Genomic DNA, 21,143 nt, shown 5'->3' with positions numbered 1-21,143 from the left:
TTTTTCTTTTCAATTTTAATGGCTGGAAATCGATCGAACGTCATCATTTGCATAATTATTTAATTTCAAAGTCAATGAAATGATACCTTTTAATGGGTTTCCTTTATCGGTGCCGACTATAAAATGTTAATCAAAATCGTACCAGTTTTTATCGGCGGTGAATTCAACTTTATGGCCGACAATGTTTTAATTTGTTGCCGCTGTGTTGTCTAAGATATGACCGGTGTGATTATAATTTTTGGCTCATATCCACCAAGTAATTGAATAGGGACTAAGATTTTAAATGTAGTCAATTTACTACTTATGAAATTATCACTTTCTTCATTATTGTCTTTTCCTTTCTAATATTTTTTCAAAAGCAAAACACAAGCACTACAGTTCTTAAGCAGTGTTCGAGGTGTACTGAGTTGAACTTCAAAACGATGAGAACCCACAGTCCGTCGCTTATTTCTGATGTACCGCTCTCGGTGGAATCAAATATGCCAAGTTACTTGAACACACCCCGTGAAAGTATCTATAAACGAGAGATGAATCTCCCACCTTCCTACCAAGGTTGGTTTATTGTAACTTATACAAAAAATAATTGTATAAGTTTGAAAATGTCCGTATAGGATAAAACTGCATCATGTTAGTTACAAATAAAAGTGGTAAAAGACATAGAGAAAGTTTTATTTTTCTTTTATTTATTATAGTTATCACTTATCACCTCAAAAGCAATCAGGTTCAGGCCAGGTTATAGTTGCGCGACAGCCATGGCTGATTTGTTAGATGACATCATTGATGCTAATGATATAAATAAAGTAAGTATGTTGATTTTTCTCAGAGGCATTCGACCTAATAAATCATAATCATAACACATTCAGTATGTATGTTAATGACTCCATACTTACATAATAGAACACAGTTGGTAAAATTAGATGATGAAGAGTCTAACGTGTAACTTTCAGGAGTCCCCCAGGGAAGCATCTTTGGGCCACTTTTATTTACACTTTATACTTCAAATTTTGTAAATGTTCTAAGATATTGTAGCTATCATTTTTATGCCGACTATACTCAAATATATTATTCTTTCAATCTAATAGATCTTGAGTTATCAGTGGAGCTGATATGATGATCTTAGTTCGTTATATCAAATTTCAACTGAACATGCTCTGAAAATGAATCTAATAAATCAGTGGCTTTGATATTTAGTATTTAACAACGCTATGCTATTCTCTAGTACTATCATATTTTAATCACTGCGATGAAATGTATAGCCCTTATTTAAATTGCTCAGAAATACGTCGTATCCAGAAAATTCAGTACTGATGCAATCTGAACATTCGTTCCTACATCAATAATATCTACAAACTTGATAGTTCACTTTTGAATTTACCCTGAAAAAAATTTAGCCATAAATTCAAAGAGTATTTGATGAGCATTCAGTAAATCAAACTTAAAATCTGGAACACTATCTATTTCGTTACTTTTCTCTAGACCTAATTTTCCCTTTCATCTTTTGACTGATTTCCATTATTCTTCTGTTGTATTTCTCCCTATTTCAAATAAAATCTGTTGAAAATTACTCACCTAAATTGTTATTCACAACCTTACAGTGAACATCTCGTGTATTATTACTTTATATTATATCTTCAGTTACAACATTATTGCAACATTTGTGATTTGTAGAAATGTTAAACAATGAAATTATAATTATTACCATTATTATTATAATTATGCATGAAAAAATTGAGTATTCACAAAGTTTTTATCATTTTTGAGCAGATTTCATTGTTATAACTGAAATTTTGGGATACAAGGAGTGGGCTGGGTCGTGAAATTGAAAACACAGTTTATATAAGTACACAAGATGTAGCATTTAATGCTCACGTTTCAAAAAAACACTATACAGAGGACACGGCGTTACCAAATTAGTTAGGAGGTATCTCGTCCCATAATCGTTTATAATATTAATATATACTTTCATTAAAAAGCAGAACACAATTAAAGATTCCTCTCATACTTATATAACATAGAGGTACGATATTCTCTCATTGATCTGTATTGATTTTTCAAATTTTCGTATACATTGGATAAGGCGATGATTCATGATGGAAATCACTCAAAACGAACAGCCAACATTCTTAATCGGAGGTATATTTACAATAAAACAGGGGGTAGGGTGAGGCGGGGGAGGGGGCCCTTTTTGGAGGGGCGTCGTCGGTATACAATGTAGCTTAGGCGTTAAATATACTTAATACAATATATACAATATAACTCCAGTATATTAGATCAAAAACTATAAAAAGGTCTCGTTCAAAATGGTATACAACAATACCCCCACCTCTCACCTACACCTTCAACAAAGGTAACGAAAAATACGTAAATATAAACATTCAAAGGTTAGTTCACGTCTTTATTCAAAAGTTGCAACGGCTTCCCGAATCGAAAGTAGGGCTAACTTAATCTTACAATGAATCGTACCTCCTAATTCACACTCTCGAAATTGTTTTATAAATGTTTATTGCACGATATGACTCCTTCCGGAGCAGGAACCGTTGCAACTTTTGACGTTCAGCGAGAATGTCTTGGCTATGCGTCTAATCGCCATTAGTATGCGATAATAATAATAATAATAACCTACATAACATCACTAACTTCGTATACGTCTGTGTATGACGTTAAGACGAATAGCCATAGTTTTTGCCTCGCTTTAGAGGTATCTTCAGATCATCCTGAGTTTTTAGATAAATAACAACATTAACAACATAACCTGAAAAGTTAACCGGGATCAGTTTTGACGATCCGAAGATAGCTCCTAAATTTTCTGGCAAGTAAATGATCACTTTCTAATATCAAATAATTTGACAGGTGGACTAACAAAGAAAATTGGTACAGTCACGAATACAAATACAAACGGATACCCAAAAATCCACCTGAGCTTGTTTAAGAATTTTTTTGGGTCTATTCAAACAAACCGAATTTGGGTCGTAGATTTTTTCATCTAACTGTGGATTTTTGGGCTCAACACAATGAAATAAATTTATGCATAATTTACGCAGCGACTGTACGTCATGGTCAGAATTTCTAATCTAATGGTACGATATATAACTTGTATGGTAAGCAGCCAAAAACCACCTGAGTAACTTTGCAACATTCTGTATACTTGTGTATTTGATATTATCCTAGACGTGCGAGATCCTCGCTGGGTTAGTTTTCGAAATCTAGGTTGAGTAGTTACGTATATCGTATATCATGATCGGGACTAAAAGGGATAGAGTCCAGGTTTCTCAATTAGCAAAAAAATCACAACAGATATAACAACTATTATTTTTACAACAGCACAACCTTGTATTATTTTTTATGTACGGCGTCGTACTTTTAAATTTTTTTAGAAACGTGATGACGGATAGATTAGATCACAACAACACAAATCCAGAATCAAACGAAAATAACGATAAGAAATAAAGAAACTCATTGAACATTGTGAATTTTAAGAATGCCTTTCTGACTAAATACAGATCCTGCCACATGGCAACGATTTAACATTTGATAATATACTTCTCTGAATGGAGAATTGAAACTTGGTGAAAATTTGTTGTTCGTCCTGGATTTGCGTCGAGGATCTTAGTGAAGAAAACGGGTGTTGGATTTGAAGGATCGGCTGATCGTTTTTAGGAGACATGGGAGTTGGGGTGGGGGGAAGGGAAAGTTGGCTGATCGGGACTAGGACGAGGGTGTTTAGGTAACACATCGAGGAACCTAAGCTACGAGACCACAAGACTTCACACGATTTTTGCGGTTGTCCTTTTTACTTTAACTGTCGGTGCAGTATTTAATATAATTCTCGGTGAGACACCACTTCCGGGGATAACCTCACGTCACCACTATCTATGTACAGCAGTCAGCACGAGTAGTCTAATACTTTTTGTACAAGTTCTTCCCGTTTTTACTACACTGGGGCACTACATTTACACTTTGTACAAAGAATAATCACATTTAAGAGTTGCATATTTCTATGTCCATTGTCGTTGTGACACTAAACGGAGAACCTGAAACAAAACAATCTTTTAGTGACACTCTTCAATATAAATAACAACGTATGAAAGAGATCAGATAGTCTGAACCATATTCAGAGGAAGAAAGCAACAACAAATTATTTTCCATGTGGAAAATTTTCCTTGTTTTTCTAATCAGAGACAATGAAAAATTAATTCAGATTTTCTTACTGGGATATAGGGTCAGTAGCATTCGTGATCCAACACTAAATAAGCTACTTTGCAGTGGAAAATACAGGGAAAAATAAAAAAGAATTTCTTTCGGCAGTTTGGAAGTCAAATTCATCATTTACATTCATGGTTTGAATCTTCTCTCAATTCTACAGATGACGTTTCCGTAAGGGAAGATCACCATGTATTTTGTGCTGTGCATCATTGTTGTTTGATGCGTTTCACATAAAAAGTGCTCTTTTTTAAAATTGTCGGTTTATTGCGAAGTGCTTCAACTATTGTGCGTTGAATGATTTTGAGCAGATGATGAAGACTTGTAACATTATTTTCAAAGTTACAAAAGTTACGTGAATAAAAAATCTAAAGCAATCGTGTTCTATTAAAACGATCTGAATTATTCCTTATGGTTTCATGATAATAACGAATCACAACTGAATCACTTGGTAACTACAAAGTTGTAGTTTGTTCCTCTTGATTAATCGATGAATCTATTCCGTTCAGTAACCAACATTTTGATTTCACTGCATATTTCGATAGGATCAAATTTACAATGTTGATACTCTGACCTAAGCAATTTGAAAACTTGATTATTCATAGATGTATTATAGGAATATGACTATATTTGGATGAACTTTTTCAGAATATACTAAAGTACAGTGTTCAGTATGGAGATAAATTGACAGGAGACATTTAGAATGAAATTATTTAAATTTGAAAAGGAAAGTTACGGTATTTTTTTCCAAATGAGAAATACTATTTTTATTTCAATGGTTGGTATAGTTGGGGGATTCATCATCAAGTGGTAGTCTGAAAATATATATTTATTGAAAACTTTTTGTGATAATTTATTTTTCTCCAATTTAGAGGTACTCCGCAAAATTCAAACATTCACCTTATTTTTTTAACAAACTTCGTATTCTCTTTCCGGTGAACTATTCTCAACTTTTTTCCAATTTGAAACATTTCAGAACAACAGTAATAATTACAATTAGATACATTCGATCTGGTACTCAATCCGCTAGATCAAAGTTGATAATAGAAAATCCCATGATTTACTTTCAAGCAAAGGAAACAAATCACGGCAAATGAAGTTTGAGTTCTTTGCAATGAAGCACTAATCATTTCCTATTATTACTTCGAACTTAGAAATGCCTTTCATGAAATCCAACTGATTTATAGATTACAGAAAACATTATAACAGTTTCATAATTTCCAATGATTCGGTTGAATAATTGAGGTTAATAATAGTTTGATTCCACAAATATTGTTAGTGTTCAACAGGGTTCCAATCTCGGCCCTACATCAACAGGCCGATAAAATAAAACAATTAGTACATTTATTCGATTTATTACATTGATTAACAAAACAAGTGAAAAGTAGAAAATAAGCTCACCTCACAGGTGATGTCCATAGTATTCGGGGTAATGTGCGTATTGGTTGTGAAAAGCTGGATCTCCTGGCGGTCGGTGCATCATTTGCTGGCCGTCCATCATGTATCCCATCGTACCATCGGGACTGTAAGCTCCACTGGGACCTGCGTGGGGAGAAAATACTATTAGTGGTGTAACACGCTGCCCTTCGACTCTTACTGCTGAAGAAACTCCTAGCACCAGCGCAAATAAGAAGAGATTCGGGTCTAGGAAGGACCGCTTTAAAATAGCTCGTAATTTTAGGGTTTACCCTTTGAGTGCTAAGAATCCCACGTTGTAAGGTGACACCTTGTTAATCCTCAGCTCGAAAAAGTGTCACTTCTGAGGGTGATGAAAGATTCTTTTCAAGTTTTGGAGCCATGTAATTCTATTAAAATAAGTCGATTGATTTTGAATGATTTATGAAAAACGAACAGAATATGGCAAAAGAGATGATTAGCTAGTTGGATACAAATACATAAACAGAAATCAACGAAGGTAAAGAGGCAGCGAAAAAAAGGAGAAAGAGATAAAGACGGACAGAGAAAGATAGGGGAGATCACGTAGACTGATTTCAGGATAATTTTTATGTCATATAGAGAGAAAATATCAGACAGTTTGAAGATATTGAAAAAGAAATAAGAAGAGAAAAATCTGAAAGACAGTTTATTGCTGAATAAGGATGAAAAGAAATGGAACAATAGTGAATTTTTATTGCAGTAGGAATAGTCAATATGGAAGTGAATCAAATAAAAATTACGACTATAGCTAAGTATGTAAGGTAATTAGACCAAACGGGTATCTAGAACCATTTTTAGAAAAAAAACATATATTAAAATGATATACTTTAACACAGGAAGAGGATACTGAAATAAATGCAGCAGAAGTCGCATTTTGATAAAACATGAATTTGCATCAATATACATAAAATGATACTCATAACCGAAGTAGTAAAACTGCGAAATCAAGAAATATGAAACAAAATAACAGAATAAAACTGATAATTGTTTCAGAAAATGAGCAAGAGTACGATGCACATTTGTATCCTGAGATTTTCTAAAGAAAATTATTGTATAATAGTCGCAAGGTTCTGCATTCATTTCCTTCACTTCCACAAAAATAAAGAGAAACAATGATCTGCTATAAACCTTAAAACCCATTTTTCAATGTACCATCGCGAGACTTTCCCGGCAAATGTAACTATGTTATGCACCGTATCCGGAGTATATTCATCGGGATCTCTCTCTTCCTCCCTAACCGACCGTAGAGCTGTCACTTGGGCCGATTGTGTGCCTCGCGTGATGGATCGGCCCGCGAGGGTCAATGGCTGCCGCCATTTCTCTTCGGCTGTCTCCAGCAGGAACAGAAAACTCCGAAATCGATAGCGTACGAAAGAACACTCTAACATCGACAGCCATTAATAATCCGCACTCTCGACCTCGAATATATCGAATCAGTCGGTATATCGGGCGGGAAAAAGGAAGTCGATAGGAATCGGTCCTTCGAGCCGGATTTAAGTATACAGGTTCTCAGAGTTTCATTGCTATTCGATTCCGGTGTTTCTTTAGTACCAGAAACTAAACATTGAAATCATTCAAACAATTATTCAAAGCGGATGCTGTATACTGAGAACAGCGAGTTTTTGGTATATTCAGGTCCATATAAGTCAGTGTTATTTGACTTTTCTGTCACTTTTGGTGTTGTTAACTTCGTTATTTGTCAACTATGAATATTGATACAAATTTTGTGAGAGGATCCTGTGATAATCTACAAAATATTACAGTGTACAAGGCAAGAAAACGACAGCACCAACTTGGAATATCAAAGTAAAAAAAATATCCGGATCATCAACAATTCATAATCAACGATATCGCGACTATTGACTAGACCAAAAGAACAAAATATCTCCAAACTGGGAAGTTTATAGAAATGCATGACAAATGTGGGTCAGACCAACATATGAATCTCCCAGGAGGACATACTAAAACAATAAATATTTTTCTTGCTCTAGAATTTGACACATTCTAAAAGATATGTAATCAAATATGAGGTTACGAATTCAGTGATTCCGAAGTAACTCGATCACTCAGTTATTTTAGAACATAAATGGTATTTCTGGCCTGAAAGTGAACAAAAAATAATAATATTGTTCCAGTTTCCACGGAGAACATTCGTAACCGAAGAAGTAACCATTCAAACATTACAAACCGTACACAATACCTGAAAGAACTAATACGGTCTACACATAATTTGGTCCTACGAGCCGGATAAAGACCCCATCCCGTTTCTTCTAAAAAACCCACGACGGGTGCAGCATATCGACTCCACCGTACCCACACTAGCATTCTTGGCGAAATAAAAACGTAGATAACCGATCATACAAGACTTTCCACTTACAATTCATATCGGGCCGATTACCACACTGGGATTGGCCCATATCTCGGTAAAAATGCACGACAACGTTAAGCTTTAATGGAAATCACGATTCATTAAAAAATGTGTGATAAGAGACGCGCGAGGAGCGCCTTTCTCGCTAGTTATGGACGCTGACGTGGATCGATGCTTCTGGTGCAAGGAGGTCGAGTCAATGTTGCGAGTACGAGAAATATGCACTTAATTCCTTGATGGTGTAGAAATGTTGAAACGTGTCTCGAAAATATTAACAAAAAATTGAGTATCAAACACATGACCAGTGTACGGTTGTGGAGTGGAAAAGAATGGGGGGTTTGAATTCTTCCACACAATTGGTGCTTGAGAACTAGTGACCGGTAGCAGAGCATGTAGTGCTGGATTTTTTTCGGTCATTTTATATCACTTTATGAGTATGATCATTTGTGTACCATTAATTTCGAGATTGATAGCAGTTTTTTCTTCAACTCCTTCCTGACTTCGACCCCCATGTGGTTCTGACCTCTACAACCGTACTCAACCAAAAAATAAACAGATCTGTGTCATGCTATCTATAATTGAACTTTTCCTTTTCCTCTCGCACATCGCCATGTGTCATATTGCCCGTACTCGTGAAAAATCCAAGCGGAAATGCACTTACCTGCTCTATTCGACTGGTCGATCATCGGCTGAACTATTCTCCGTCTCGCATTGATGAACCTGAAACAAAAACGGGGTGCGTTAGCAAAACTGTCAACGTTCGTCAAAACTACGTTGACGCAAATGCGATGCGACATCTGAAGCGATTGGGTTTTCTGCTGGCGGATTGGATGCGTGTGCAGGAAGTTCATGGATGGGGAAGATGATGAGGTAACAGGAAAAATTTGCCGACCAGGCGAAATTTGGTTGAAGTAAATATTGAAAATTGGTATTCTGAAGTGAAGCTCGAGAAAGAGACCAAGAACGATTAGAAAAACTACAAAGAAAGGGTGGTTCATCGTCCATGCTCAGAATTTTCCTTGGCGATTGGGATCCTTTACTTTCATCTATTAAATAATTATCATCCTTTTGTTACCGGTAAAATGAAAAATTATCAGTAACTTCCGAAGGAAAGAAGAGAGACAATCAACAGCTATTGATATCAGCTGTGATTAATAAAATAATCATCTGTGGCAGCTACTTGACTGAAGAATTGGAGACGTGATGAGATTCTTCTACAGAACAAAGAACATATCTTAGGGAGACAGATTTACAACTGTCTAACAGTTTATTGAATAGGAATTTGTGGATTTGTAAATATAAATTTATTACACAATTTCGTTGATGTTGAGTTGTGCATTATAAACGTTAAACGAATGATTCTCAACCCAACAAGGACTTTCCAACGGTGATCTCTTTCCCATCAAGTTACTGATTTTCGCAGTAGCAACATTGCGGGCATTTCCGAAGTCGCGTATGGGCCGTATTTCGATTATCCCGCATCTAAGGGCTGTAGCGTCCCTCGCGCGTTGCACATAAACAAAATTACTTGGAATTTTGTAGGATCAATTTCCCCCAACCATTAGGGAGCGGAGCGGCAGAACCTCTTCCCACGGCGACTATTACATGGCATCGTTCCCGGGCATGTTATTCATAAAATTGTATAGAAAACGCATTCGGGTTATAGGAAAATGAGAAAATCTGTCTGGATGTTTCGAGAGGATTTCTCGGAATATGTTCGGAAATTATTTTGGGGTTATTGTTACGTGTTGGTGCAGGGTAGTTGAGGCTGAGGTAGCAAGTAAGGATCACTAATGTTGTGTTGAATTTTTGTTTCAATATTGCAATAGTTTTTGAAAATGAATCAAAATTGAAATGAAGAACAATTTTCATGTCCGAATCATTTTATAACGACTCTTATCTATGGATGGAGAATTATTAAGAATATCTAAAAAATGATCGGTAGATAAGATATAGAAGTCTATTTCTTGGAGGGTAACGTGAGCGTGGTTGGGGCTGCAGATTTGGAATGATGTTTAATTATAGTTTTTGGCTATACGAATTGCCTAAAGTTATTGATGAAAGCTTGGGTCGAGGATTTAACGCTGTGAAAATTGGTATTATAATGTAAAACACATTAATGGGAAAATACAGCTTTGGAAATATTATTTTTTATATTATTTTTGGCTTGAAAATGTTAGGAATTAGTTGTCAGATAAAAAACGTGGATGATATATATAAAATCATAATATTGTTGGAATTTTCTGGTTCTCTGCATCAAATATCTAAAATTCGATAAAAAATATTGAACATTTTCATACATATTGATGAGTTTTATGAAATATTTTTGATAACTGTAATAACGGGTCTTCCAATGGGAACTTCCGAACTTTCGGCTATTTTGTTGAAGCTGTCAAATTAATTGTCATTCATTTAGTCTGTTTTGCCAAATCAGCATGGACTGATATATCATTCAACAACACTTGAAAATAATGAAATTGTTTCGCAACGACTATTCGCAACGTGGTGGATAAATTTGAGTCCACTGGTTCAGTAAACGATCGACCAACACCTGTACGTCGACGAAACGCAAGATCTACCGAAAACATCGCTGCTGTCTGTGAGAGTTTGCAAGATAATTGGAGGTAGTCAGTAATATAGCTGCAAGAGTTATGGGTCATTGGTTATGGAAAACCACGTGTGAATTTGTGCAGGTCCATTCTGGTGTTTTTTGAAACTCTGGTGTTTTTTGGATTTCAGAGCCAACTCCTGTACTTTGGAACGAAGCACGTCTCGTATGAAGTTATCAAAATTGTGACAGATTGAAAAGTTCTAGAACTGCTGTGAGATGCATTGATATTTTTAGTGTAGTATCAAGTTTTCTTCCAGGAATATAAATTCATTATTGCTTATATAACATCAGATCTCATCTAATGTTTGGAATAAGTTTTTGTGGGATATCGGAGAAGCATACAACAATTTCCTCTCCCCATTTTCCTTCTACCAATAAATCCGAAATCCCACCCGAATTTTTATGGCCTACTTATCCTGCCACTTCTAATTGTCCGAACTTTGCCGCCAATTTCCGAAAAACATCTAGCAATAGTCCGCGGCTTCCGATAACGCCGTTACGGCCTATTTACCGGCCATTCCTATGCGCGTCGCGACGTCACTTGCGATCTTCGACGTGACCAGGGCGACGTTTCGATGATTTGTCGCCTACGTGTCCATCGAAATAGTGCGTGGAACTGACCCTGGCGGGTAATTACGTCGTTAGCGAATGGTGCGGACGGCATCTGGAGCGCCCGACGCTCGCAGGGTCAGCCTGTGGACTCCATCATCGGGCGTCAGCTTGCGACCCCGGGCGTTTATGTGCCGGGAGATATTAAAGTCGGAATTTATTGCCGCCCCCGCCCATAAAGACACAGCTCGAGATCTACAATTACTATTTTCTTTATACTCGCGCCACATGTGCGCGAAGGCAGTGGCGGGACGTGCGGTTTTTCGTGAAGGTTTAAAAAAGCGCCCCAAGAAATAATATTGCGGGTGTGAGCCTTTCTTTCAGTGTTGAATAGGGATGTACACAGAGAAAAGTGGTGACTTATCTTAAATTACCTTAGCAAATTGTTAACTTGAAAAACAAATTAATAAACTGGATCAGAAATGAATCGAAAGTGAAATGAAACACAGGACACAAGAATTTTTATAAAAATTGGAACAACATAAAGGAAGATGGGAAAGTTTATATCAAATTTGGTGCTATACATCATTACAAAATAATATAGTTTTCAATGAGTACTATAACGAAGGTTTATTTATTTAGAGGTTTAGTGAATTGATGCTTTAATTTTGTGTTTTCTGGAACTTTAGAATTCAAAAATGTCAGAATAAAAGCACATCAAAGGGAAAAGAAAATAAGCATGTACATCATCAACTGAAAGAAAAACATGTTTTTAATAACTGAGCACGTTACTGAAAAGAAATAAAGGAAAAAAACATGTTTGAATACATCATCACGTCTTTTTAGAACTGATGACATCTATCATTGCTGTTAATAATGATACCGAATTACAAGAAATACATTTGGAGTTGACGTTAACGTGTACTGTCATAATTTATAATCATAATTTAACCAGAGAAAAATATGGATCCAAAGTTTCCTCAGCCCTTTCAAAATAGAAAAGCGGATAGACATTCATTCATTCATTCATCATTCCTCACATCAGCTCTTTGTCCGCCAATTTCCTTCTTTAAGGCGGTTAACATAAAAAACATAGTTTCGTATTTTCTTTGCCTCACTCCCTCATTTTCCACCTCACACGGAAACGAAAAAATGCGTGTAACATATTTTGAAATGTCATTGCTGAATACCCATTGCCCCATTTTTAAACGTTTCTCATTGGGATCGCATGTTAAAACATTAGGCCCCGTTAAACTCCCATATTTTAAAATGACGTATTTTGAGACATCCTGTACACGTTGAAGAATCGCGCGTTAAAACGATAGAGCCCGTTATATAATCATGTTTTTTAAATGACGTATATTGAGATACCATGTACACGTTGACGTCATATTTTTTCTTTCACGTTGGCAGCCATGTTTTTTCTTTAACGCTGGAAGCCATGGTTTTTCTTTAATGCTGGTAGCCATGTTTTTTCTTTAACCCAATTCTTCATTAATTTTTACTATTAAACCATTATTTTTGTAATTCAGCCACGCCGTTATCTCTTAAATGAATCTACCCGATACTCATTCTATCCTTCTATGCACCGGTTACGTTGCACACGTCTCTTTCCCACTCACTAATGTCATTGCTTTTGTTTGTTGAAATTCTTGTGCCACAGTCCACGTATAGCTGATCTACTGTGGACGCACCTTAGAAATATGTCGAGAAAAAACAGTTTTGTTAATTAAAATACCTTGAATATGTCGATCTAGAAATTTTTATACGCTGTTATACAGTATCAAATAATTTATCCATTAAATGTGTGACTTATTATTTCACTCTAGTCCCTCATTTGGGAAACCAGTAAACAGTGTCAATCGACACTGTGTACGCACCTTTATGGTGCAGCAATCGTCAATTCCCCTTATTTCACTCAACGTAGACTGTCTCTGGTGAATTCATCACACTAAATACCATCTTTCTTGAGTCTACGAGTTCTTTGCACCCGACACTGTTTCTCGACTACTCCTACACTGGAATTTCGGGCCAGAACCCTTCTTTAATCCTTGCTCGGGCGGCGTGCATAAGTTGTCGCTTGTGTTACGCTGTGATTAATGTTCGTCGAACAAATTGTCTAGAAAAACATTGAATGCGATGAATGCCCGATATCTTTCTCCGTCTGTGAATCTGATATTATTCGTCAGCTGTTTTATTAAACGCTATATTTAGTATCGTCATAAAAAGGGGTTTTCGTTTTACGATGGTATTACAGCGTTATTAGAAGGGTCAAGTGCTCCTTGCAGGAAGCAAGTGATTTTTCGAGCATATTTTTGGTATTGAGGAATGAACGCGGGGAAACAGCCTGAATTCATTGGAAATAAGTTTCAATTATGTTTGTCTGTAGTTCTCACGAGCCTCTCTTGTTCTATGGTCTATCTATCATCCGCAATCTGGGATTGTACTTTTGAAAGAGTTTACTCGTTTTCTGTTGATTTTTTGGGTCCTTTGATTGATAATGAATCTGCAGTTCAGTCTCTTGAATTGTTTTCATGAATATTATGAAATAACCTCGTTATGACTAACGTTCACTAGCAAATGTTTTGCAAGATGTTCAATGTGGGCCTTTTAATTTTACGCCTCAATCATTTCTTGATAGTTTTGTAGCCGATGAAATCACAAATTTCGGATTAGTCTTTACATTCTTTATTCTGAAATATATACAACTGTTGTTTTGAAAAGGAGTTCATTTTGATATAAGTGTGATTGAAGTAGGATGAAAAAACGGCGTCAGGATAATCAATAAGTTCATTGATGGTGTTTTTAAATTTTCTGAAAAAAAACTTTCATATAAATCACAGATAATAAAGGACCTGGAATATTTCCTTGTGGAACACCTTAATTATTCACAGTCCCATCAGATTAACAATCTTTTGTTTGTTGCTCAATCAATACTGTCACTCAGATAATATTTCATGGGATCAAAGTGAAACACTCCAACAAAAGTCTTATGAAAAACAAATTCCATCTGTGAATTCAAAGCTTTATTCATCAAGAAAACCATCTTGGAAACTCAACAATTCGGGAGTGTTGAAGGAATTCACAATTGTATACATTTGCCTACATTTTTTTTCTGAACTGGTGTAAACTTGATAATAATGACCCTCAATAAAATTTGCTCGAACTAAAATTTGTTCTCAACTATCGATTTTAATATTGAAATAGGTAAGTTTTTTTCTATGTAAAGACAGATCAAAACAGATCGCATAGGTTTGTGAGAGTGGTTGAATTTTTTGTCTTTTCCACAAAACTAAGTTACACACTTCGGGAAATCTTTCGGGAAATAAAAAACTGTTACATACCTGGTTTCCGACGTGTAATTTGGTTAATATCTAATATGACAACAAAGGCATATTTATTTATTGAACTCGTCCGACCTACCTGACGCTCTAGATGCATCAACAATACGTCGCGTATTCTTTGCAATTTAATTGAAATTCAGAATAACAATTCCATTCGAAATACAAATGTCTTGTTATAAGAATAAGATTAGATTTAATCTTGACAATTCTGGATATCATAATGAATATAAGTTGTTGGTGTTCAAGGAGGAGTTTGAATTGAAGGATTGTTGTATTATTTTAAGGTTATGTTGATCAATGAAGCGTGGCAATTCATCTTTCATTTGGTTTGTTGTATCTGTTCCTTGTATTGGTGAGTTTTATTTATTTGAGCTGTCTAAGAATACTTGGGGACAAGTTACTGCCGTAATCATAATATCAAATTTATGCAAAGTTTCAATACTTAGTCACAGTTGTATTTGGTTTAGTTTAATAAGAACAGTGACAACGATTGAAGTTGTGGAAATGATGCAAAAGGGGACCTCAAGATTCATGTATGGTGATAGTTTTTTTTTCTTCATATTTTCATGGGTTTGAAGGACATAATCCATAACGAACGGGTGTCAAACTACAGAAAAACCATTTGATTTCTTATTGTAATTAACATAGGATCCCTGACAGTGTTGCCATTTCTCCCTCACATAGTCGATTGCGAGCAAACCCGATCTTATTAAATCGTTGTTTATAGTTGGAAATCAGATGTCGCATCTTGTAGCGCATGTTGAACGTAACATGGCCGATGCCAGGGCGTACAGAGTTATGAATGTACCCAATTACATCTTAAAAGCTGTGCTCCATTAATTTTCACAGCTGCTGCAGCTTAATTGGGATACACACGCTCGATAATAAACTCTCAGACCATCGTCTCATAGTTCTCTGTATTTTCGCACAGCCGGGGTTGATTAGGTGCGATCCCATGATTCTTAATAACACTACAGATGCTTGTAATTGATGCTGAGTTTTGCGGACTTTCCCTTTCGGAAGGAACGTTTATATAAGCAAATCACTTTGACTTATTGTTGAAAAGGATCAGTAACTTGGCGCCTTTGGCTTTATATTTCGCGTAGCCTCACAAAAATCTAAGGGCATCATTTCAGGTGATCTAGAGGGCCATTTCAAGTGACTATGTTTGTCAATCGACTGGTATGGATAATTTCCATCTAGTTACTTTCAAACCAAGTTATGTGGTTTTGTTAGTCATTCAAAAATATTTTATGACGTAAGGAATGAATTTATAAATAGACTTCAACATTTTTTCTAAAAAAAAAAAAGATATTTCATCCGATTTTGATATTTGGTTCCGATTAAAAGTTGAGAAGGGGACCTCTCATGTCCGCACTGTGTGAATTTGGGTATTTTCTACTATATTCAATTGGAACAAGTTCGACTCTGTTTTTGAAGTCAGAATGAAAACCTCTGACGCTGAATTATTACACTAGTTTTGACGCAAGTCTTATCAACTAAAATTTCATGAAAGATTGTTCCAGACTCACATAAAATTGTTTATTCATGAAATTTGTAGAACTACAAGCATAATCAAAAGTTCTTCGAACGGATATCGGAAAAGTTTTGCGTCCAAAACAAGTGTATATTGTAACAAAGAAAAAAGTTGGTGCCGAATGAGCTCCCTTTCGTTTTGTTTTCCTCTCCCTATTATTCAACTCAAGAAATTGTTTGTCATGACTATAATTACAATCGGCATCAAGAAACAGTTTAATAATACTTCCATATAGGCGGTTGCGACGAATAAATCAATAAGGCGGTAAATTTATTTTATTGCTTATTCTTCCACATCGAACAACATCAAAGCTTTATGCTAGAGTTCCGTATTTAACGATGTTCTAAGTACTATAATTTCGATCGGCGACTTTTTTCTAATCGCTTGTTTTTAAAATTCAGAACAAACGAGTTCAATAATAACGTGCGTTTTTCTTTGCGACGACATAAGTTATTCAGAATTGGAAAGTAATAACAAAGTGTATTTGTCGAAGAAGCAATACAATTGAACGTTTCTGTTGACATCACTGAAAGAAATACCGATGAGAAACAGTTTGATAACTTGAAATAATTATTGATGTATCAGAAATCAATATGCAGCAAGCAGATTTTTCCCAGCGTTTGCTTTGACGATTCATCAATATTCAATTGGATGCAACAATGATAAAATTAAAAGAACAGTTAGGAAAAGAGCTGAAGCTGACAACGAAAAGCCTAGACAGCTCCAATAAGTTGAACAATTCAATGTATAGACCACTTTGCAAATGTGGGACCACTTACAATAGAACGAAGAACGCCTCTGAGGCATCACCCTGGAGAACACCATTCTCAGCATCGTGATCTTCGGTGAATGATTATTTATTTTCGTTTTGATGTTTCCACACACTGCACTTGTAGTATCAAATAATCATAAAATGAATCTTCATTCATGTTTTCAATATTGAAAAATCTTCAGGTTCGTCATTATAGGATTCGATGTTAGAGACAGATTTTGAAAATGTATGCTCCTCAACAGGCGATATAAATAATGGAATACCCCAAGGCTGAGTATTGGGTCCAATACTTATGTGTCATTTACATAAAATATTCAACATCAATGTATATGAAAATGAAATTCACATAAGATATAGTTCATCCACGAATAGATTGACGTGAAGAAACATTAGAACCTTAAAAAAATCAAAAGAAATACAGTCCATTAATCACCAAAAAATGAGTCCAGATTGAGTGAGTATATTAGATCCTTCAAATCATCAAAACCGTTAGGTTAGGTTAGGTGAGGCTAAAGCACTAATGATTAGTATTAATACTAGTAAAAATATACTAACAAAATACACTCTGTAGAATTGGTAATCAAAGCTTGTTTAGCACTGAAGATTATGTATATAGATTGTAGGTATAAATTGAGAAAAAGAGTGGCCCAAGGATGGAGCCCTGTGGAAGTCCAGACGCATGCGCGTGCTCCATATTTTTATATACCTCCTCTCCAACAATTATCATAGTTTATCCATCAGTTCCGACACAACGAAAATTGTCATCGGCGTAAATTTCTGTCCGACAGCAAATCTTCCCATAATTGTTTCCATGTCGGACCCTTTTACGTCTAATCCATCATTTGTAGTGGAAGGGTTGTCGACTAAGCGATTCGCCACCCCAACGCGGAAACGATAATTGTACGAGAGCAGAAATGGAATAACATTTATTTGTAAAAGTCGTCCGATCGGAAATTCTGACAAGTGTCGAGACGCAGGCGAGCCTACTCAGCACAGAGATGATCATTAGGCCGGATTAGGGGGTATAATGGACCGAATTCCCTGAAACCTTACACCGAGCAAAGGGTTGACGAAAACAATGAAAGGGCCATTTTGACGCACTATAACTGTTTGCTTGCTTTCTCTATTCGATCAATATTCGATATTGGGGATGCAAACACTGTCATTTCAGAGATGTGCTAGAGAGGATTGGTTACAGCAGTATAATCATCATGTCGGTTCTGTTGCCTCACAACAACATCTTTGGTTAAACATCTTTGGATTGAAACCTTGAAGAAAGAGACTCATCACTTCATATCTTCATGTGATCTGTCTATTATCCATAGAGAACGACGAATTATCGTTATATCCTACAATTATCTGGAATCTTTGAAAAGGAGTTGTTTAACTCAACAGTTTATTGCCGGAACGTACAAAGTAAGCTAGATCTTCTGGATATTGGTTCTTTCACTTCATACTCATACATCTTGAGAAGAAGCGGACCAAATATGGTTCCTTGAGGTACCAGAGGTCTGCTTCAGAGTATACAAGACATATTCGAATAGGAAGGCGACCGTTGAATATGATTTTGTTTCAAAAATGTTCTGCTCTTCGACCAATCAGAGCGTATTGTAGTTATCTGTCATACGTCAACTGTCACTTGTTATTTGTCATTGGTTACGTGTCTGTTTCTGTCTGTCATGTGTTTTATGTGATCTGTCATACTATTTCCCATCTGTTGAGGATTTTTAAATACATATCTGATTGAAAACTATTTGTATAAAATTATTTGTTCGAAGTTTCATTAAATAGATGAAAACAGCTATCAAACTCACTTGTACATTTCAACAAGTGTCAGGCAACTCAAACATGAATCTGGCGAAATTTCTGAAGTGTGGAACCTACGAAATGAGGTGTGGAACTGAAAAAAGTACGTTGGTCAAACTAAACGTGCAGTGGAAACTGGTTTTATAAATTTTTTTCGGGAAATATAGAGAACCATTGATTTTGAAAAGCATGTGTTGTACATCATATGCAGACGTATTGAAAAAGTTCGCCATTTTTTTAAAGATGGGGGGGGAGAAAGTTTGCCCCTCCACGCGTCTCATCTCCGCGAGGAGCATCCCCTAATATTCTCAACAGCGAATTCAGAGAGAAAGGTCCTCCCGACTCCTCCAATTCAAACATATCGTCAGGTGTACCGGGCGAGATAACCCTGCGGGCGGGGAGGGGTAGCTGCGTTAATTCCGCCCGTACAGATTACGCACGTTCGCTCCATTGGAAATCCTCCTCGTGCAGGCTGGAGCTGTATGGAAATGTTGGTCAAATATATCATTCTGACTTGACAGTGCAATTCTCTTATCTGCGCGCCACCGGCGGGATCCCGAGGGTTGCTGAAAAACAGAATCGAGTGAGCGTGAGAGGGGGTTGAACTCCGACCAAATTGCAAACAAAACACGGAGAAGACCAGGACAGGGGCGGGCTGGCTGCTGTGCAGTGCTACTGTTTCTGAAATCACTAGATTTGAGAACAGAATGTACTGAATTGAGTGAAGTTGTACTAAATTCTTCTTCTTCTTATTGTAAGTTGGCTATGGTTGTCAGAAGTATTAGATATTTTTGTGTGTAATTTTTATCTGAAACTCAGTTTGTAATCTATAGCTAGTTTCAACTTTTGAAAGATTCAAGTCAGATGGATTCGGAAGAAATTAACTTGATATTGAAGAAGAAAGTAATTTAAATTATGAAACGACAACAAAATTAATTGGCGCTCCGGGGCGACTTCATTGATTCCAGTGGCGCATTTGTTTTTTCAGCTGCAGGAAAACCTGCAGCAGCACATCATATGATGATTTTGATCTGCCAATGTTCTCTCTTTCATAAAACAAAATGTAGGGTATCTCCAGAGGCTCCAATAAATTGAAAACATCGCCAGAACACTTAGTAACACTGTTTCTCAACTGAATAATTTTCAATAGACAACCAAGAACGAAACGAAAAACTTGGAGCTTAAGGGTTAAGCGTATTGAACCATATTGGAAAATGAAAGAAGAAAAACGCCCAATTTTAATTTGTGATGATGAAAATAAATGACTAACCCCAGAAGAATGAAGGAATAGACTAGACAAAAGTTGGAGCATAATTCTGAATTGAATTGAAAAAAAACAAAGAATCATACATTTCTTAGAATAAAAAAGTTATGTGGTCATGAATGGCCAAATCTGTCGCTGCTCTTCGTTTTGAGTTTCAAATCAGTTCACCTTCTGTCTAAGAAATCTTTCATTTGGATCGTTCATATTATTTTCATTCAACATTAAACTATTAGAGAACATCTTGTAATACGATTTTACTATGAATTGATAATTTTTCTACAGTTATTTGATCTTCGAATGTTTCTTCTGGCAATAATCCTTGTTTCCTTAACTTTGAGGTTCAAATTATAAAGCTAGATGTCGCCCACTCCGAGGTTTTCCCGAATAAAAAAATGTAGCAAAAATAACCAATCCACCAGATTAGTACAATTCACCAAATTAGTTAGACTTTATCAGGTTTCTTTACTCGTAAGAGGTTGAGTGCGAAGCGAGTTGATATATGGAAATTTTACTGTAAGATAACGAAAGAACCAAGTATAAAGAATAATCTGAATTTATCTGTATAATCAAGACTGTGAAACATAATTCATGACCCAGAACCAATATGCTTGTTCACTGTCAAAATTACTTTCCGATTTGGTTCACGCAAGTAATTTTTTAGATGTAAGATCCTGCCACCTAATGACTGAAAGGTGAACTATCTTGTCGATAAAAAGAATGAAAGTTCGCAAATTTAGATAAATTGGCATTTGGAAGAAATGTGTAATTTAGGATTTTTTTTAAGTGGACATAATCAACAAATCAACAAAATTAACATTTATTCTTCCAGTCCGTCCCTGTTCTCTCTGCATGCAGATCCAGGCGAATATTAAAAACGACGAAGTTATATGTACGAGAAAATATGAAAATTTAAACGAATAAGGTTTTTCGAATCCTCCCATGGTTTCGGCTTTATACCGTTCAAATTAACTGTTCTGAAAACAATCATCAAACAAAAAAGACAAAGGCTGTATAGAGGAAATGTGAAATATTTAGGAGGGGTAGATTTTTATTCCTACAGAAACGAAGGTGTATTAGGAAAGGTGAAAGTCAATGTAATTATTGCCTTTGAACTGCCGGCAGGTAGCGCTGATAATGTATTCATAAATCCTCAAATGTCATGAAATTGTTCATCTGTCGCTTGGTACAAATCAATATTGTACTGATTTATCTTCTTCTTCATTTGATGATAGCAAATGCAACACGTTAAAAGACT

At 35.9% G+C, this 21,143-nt stretch overlaps 1 protein-coding gene across 4 annotated transcripts in view; it reads right to left on the bottom strand.

The window, feature by feature from the left end:
* Window positions 1-1,831: 1,831 nt before the first annotated feature.
* hth (Meis homeobox homothorax) overlaps window positions 1,832-21,143 on the bottom strand; it is a 232,104-nt gene continuing 212,792 nt past the window's right edge. For 3 of the 4 annotated variants that reach the window (XM_023174510.2, XM_074179586.1, XM_023174511.2), the window contains 3 exons: window positions 8,667-8,725; window positions 5,602-5,760; window positions 1,832-4,031 (listed from right to left, as the gene is read on the bottom strand). In XM_023174510.2, the coding sequence (XP_023030278.2) occupies window positions 5,603-5,760; window positions 8,667-8,725 (217 nt within the window). In that variant the 3' untranslated portion in view covers window positions 1,832-4,031; window position 5,602. The remainder of the gene's footprint in view (window positions 4,032-5,601; window positions 5,761-8,666; window positions 8,726-21,143) is intronic. The other variant, XM_023174512.2, reaches the window with a different exon arrangement.

The sequence above is a fragment of the Leptinotarsa decemlineata genome, unplaced genomic scaffold (assembly GCF_025532065.1).
Source record: "Leptinotarsa decemlineata unplaced genomic scaffold, Ldec_3_MD MMD2_tig00026282_RagTag_RagTag, whole genome shotgun sequence".
NCBI classification, from domain to species: domain Eukaryota; kingdom Metazoa; phylum Arthropoda; class Insecta; order Coleoptera; family Chrysomelidae; genus Leptinotarsa; species Leptinotarsa decemlineata.
The sequence above is the reverse complement of the archived record's forward strand: the minus strand, read 5'-3'. Positions and strand labels throughout refer to the sequence as shown.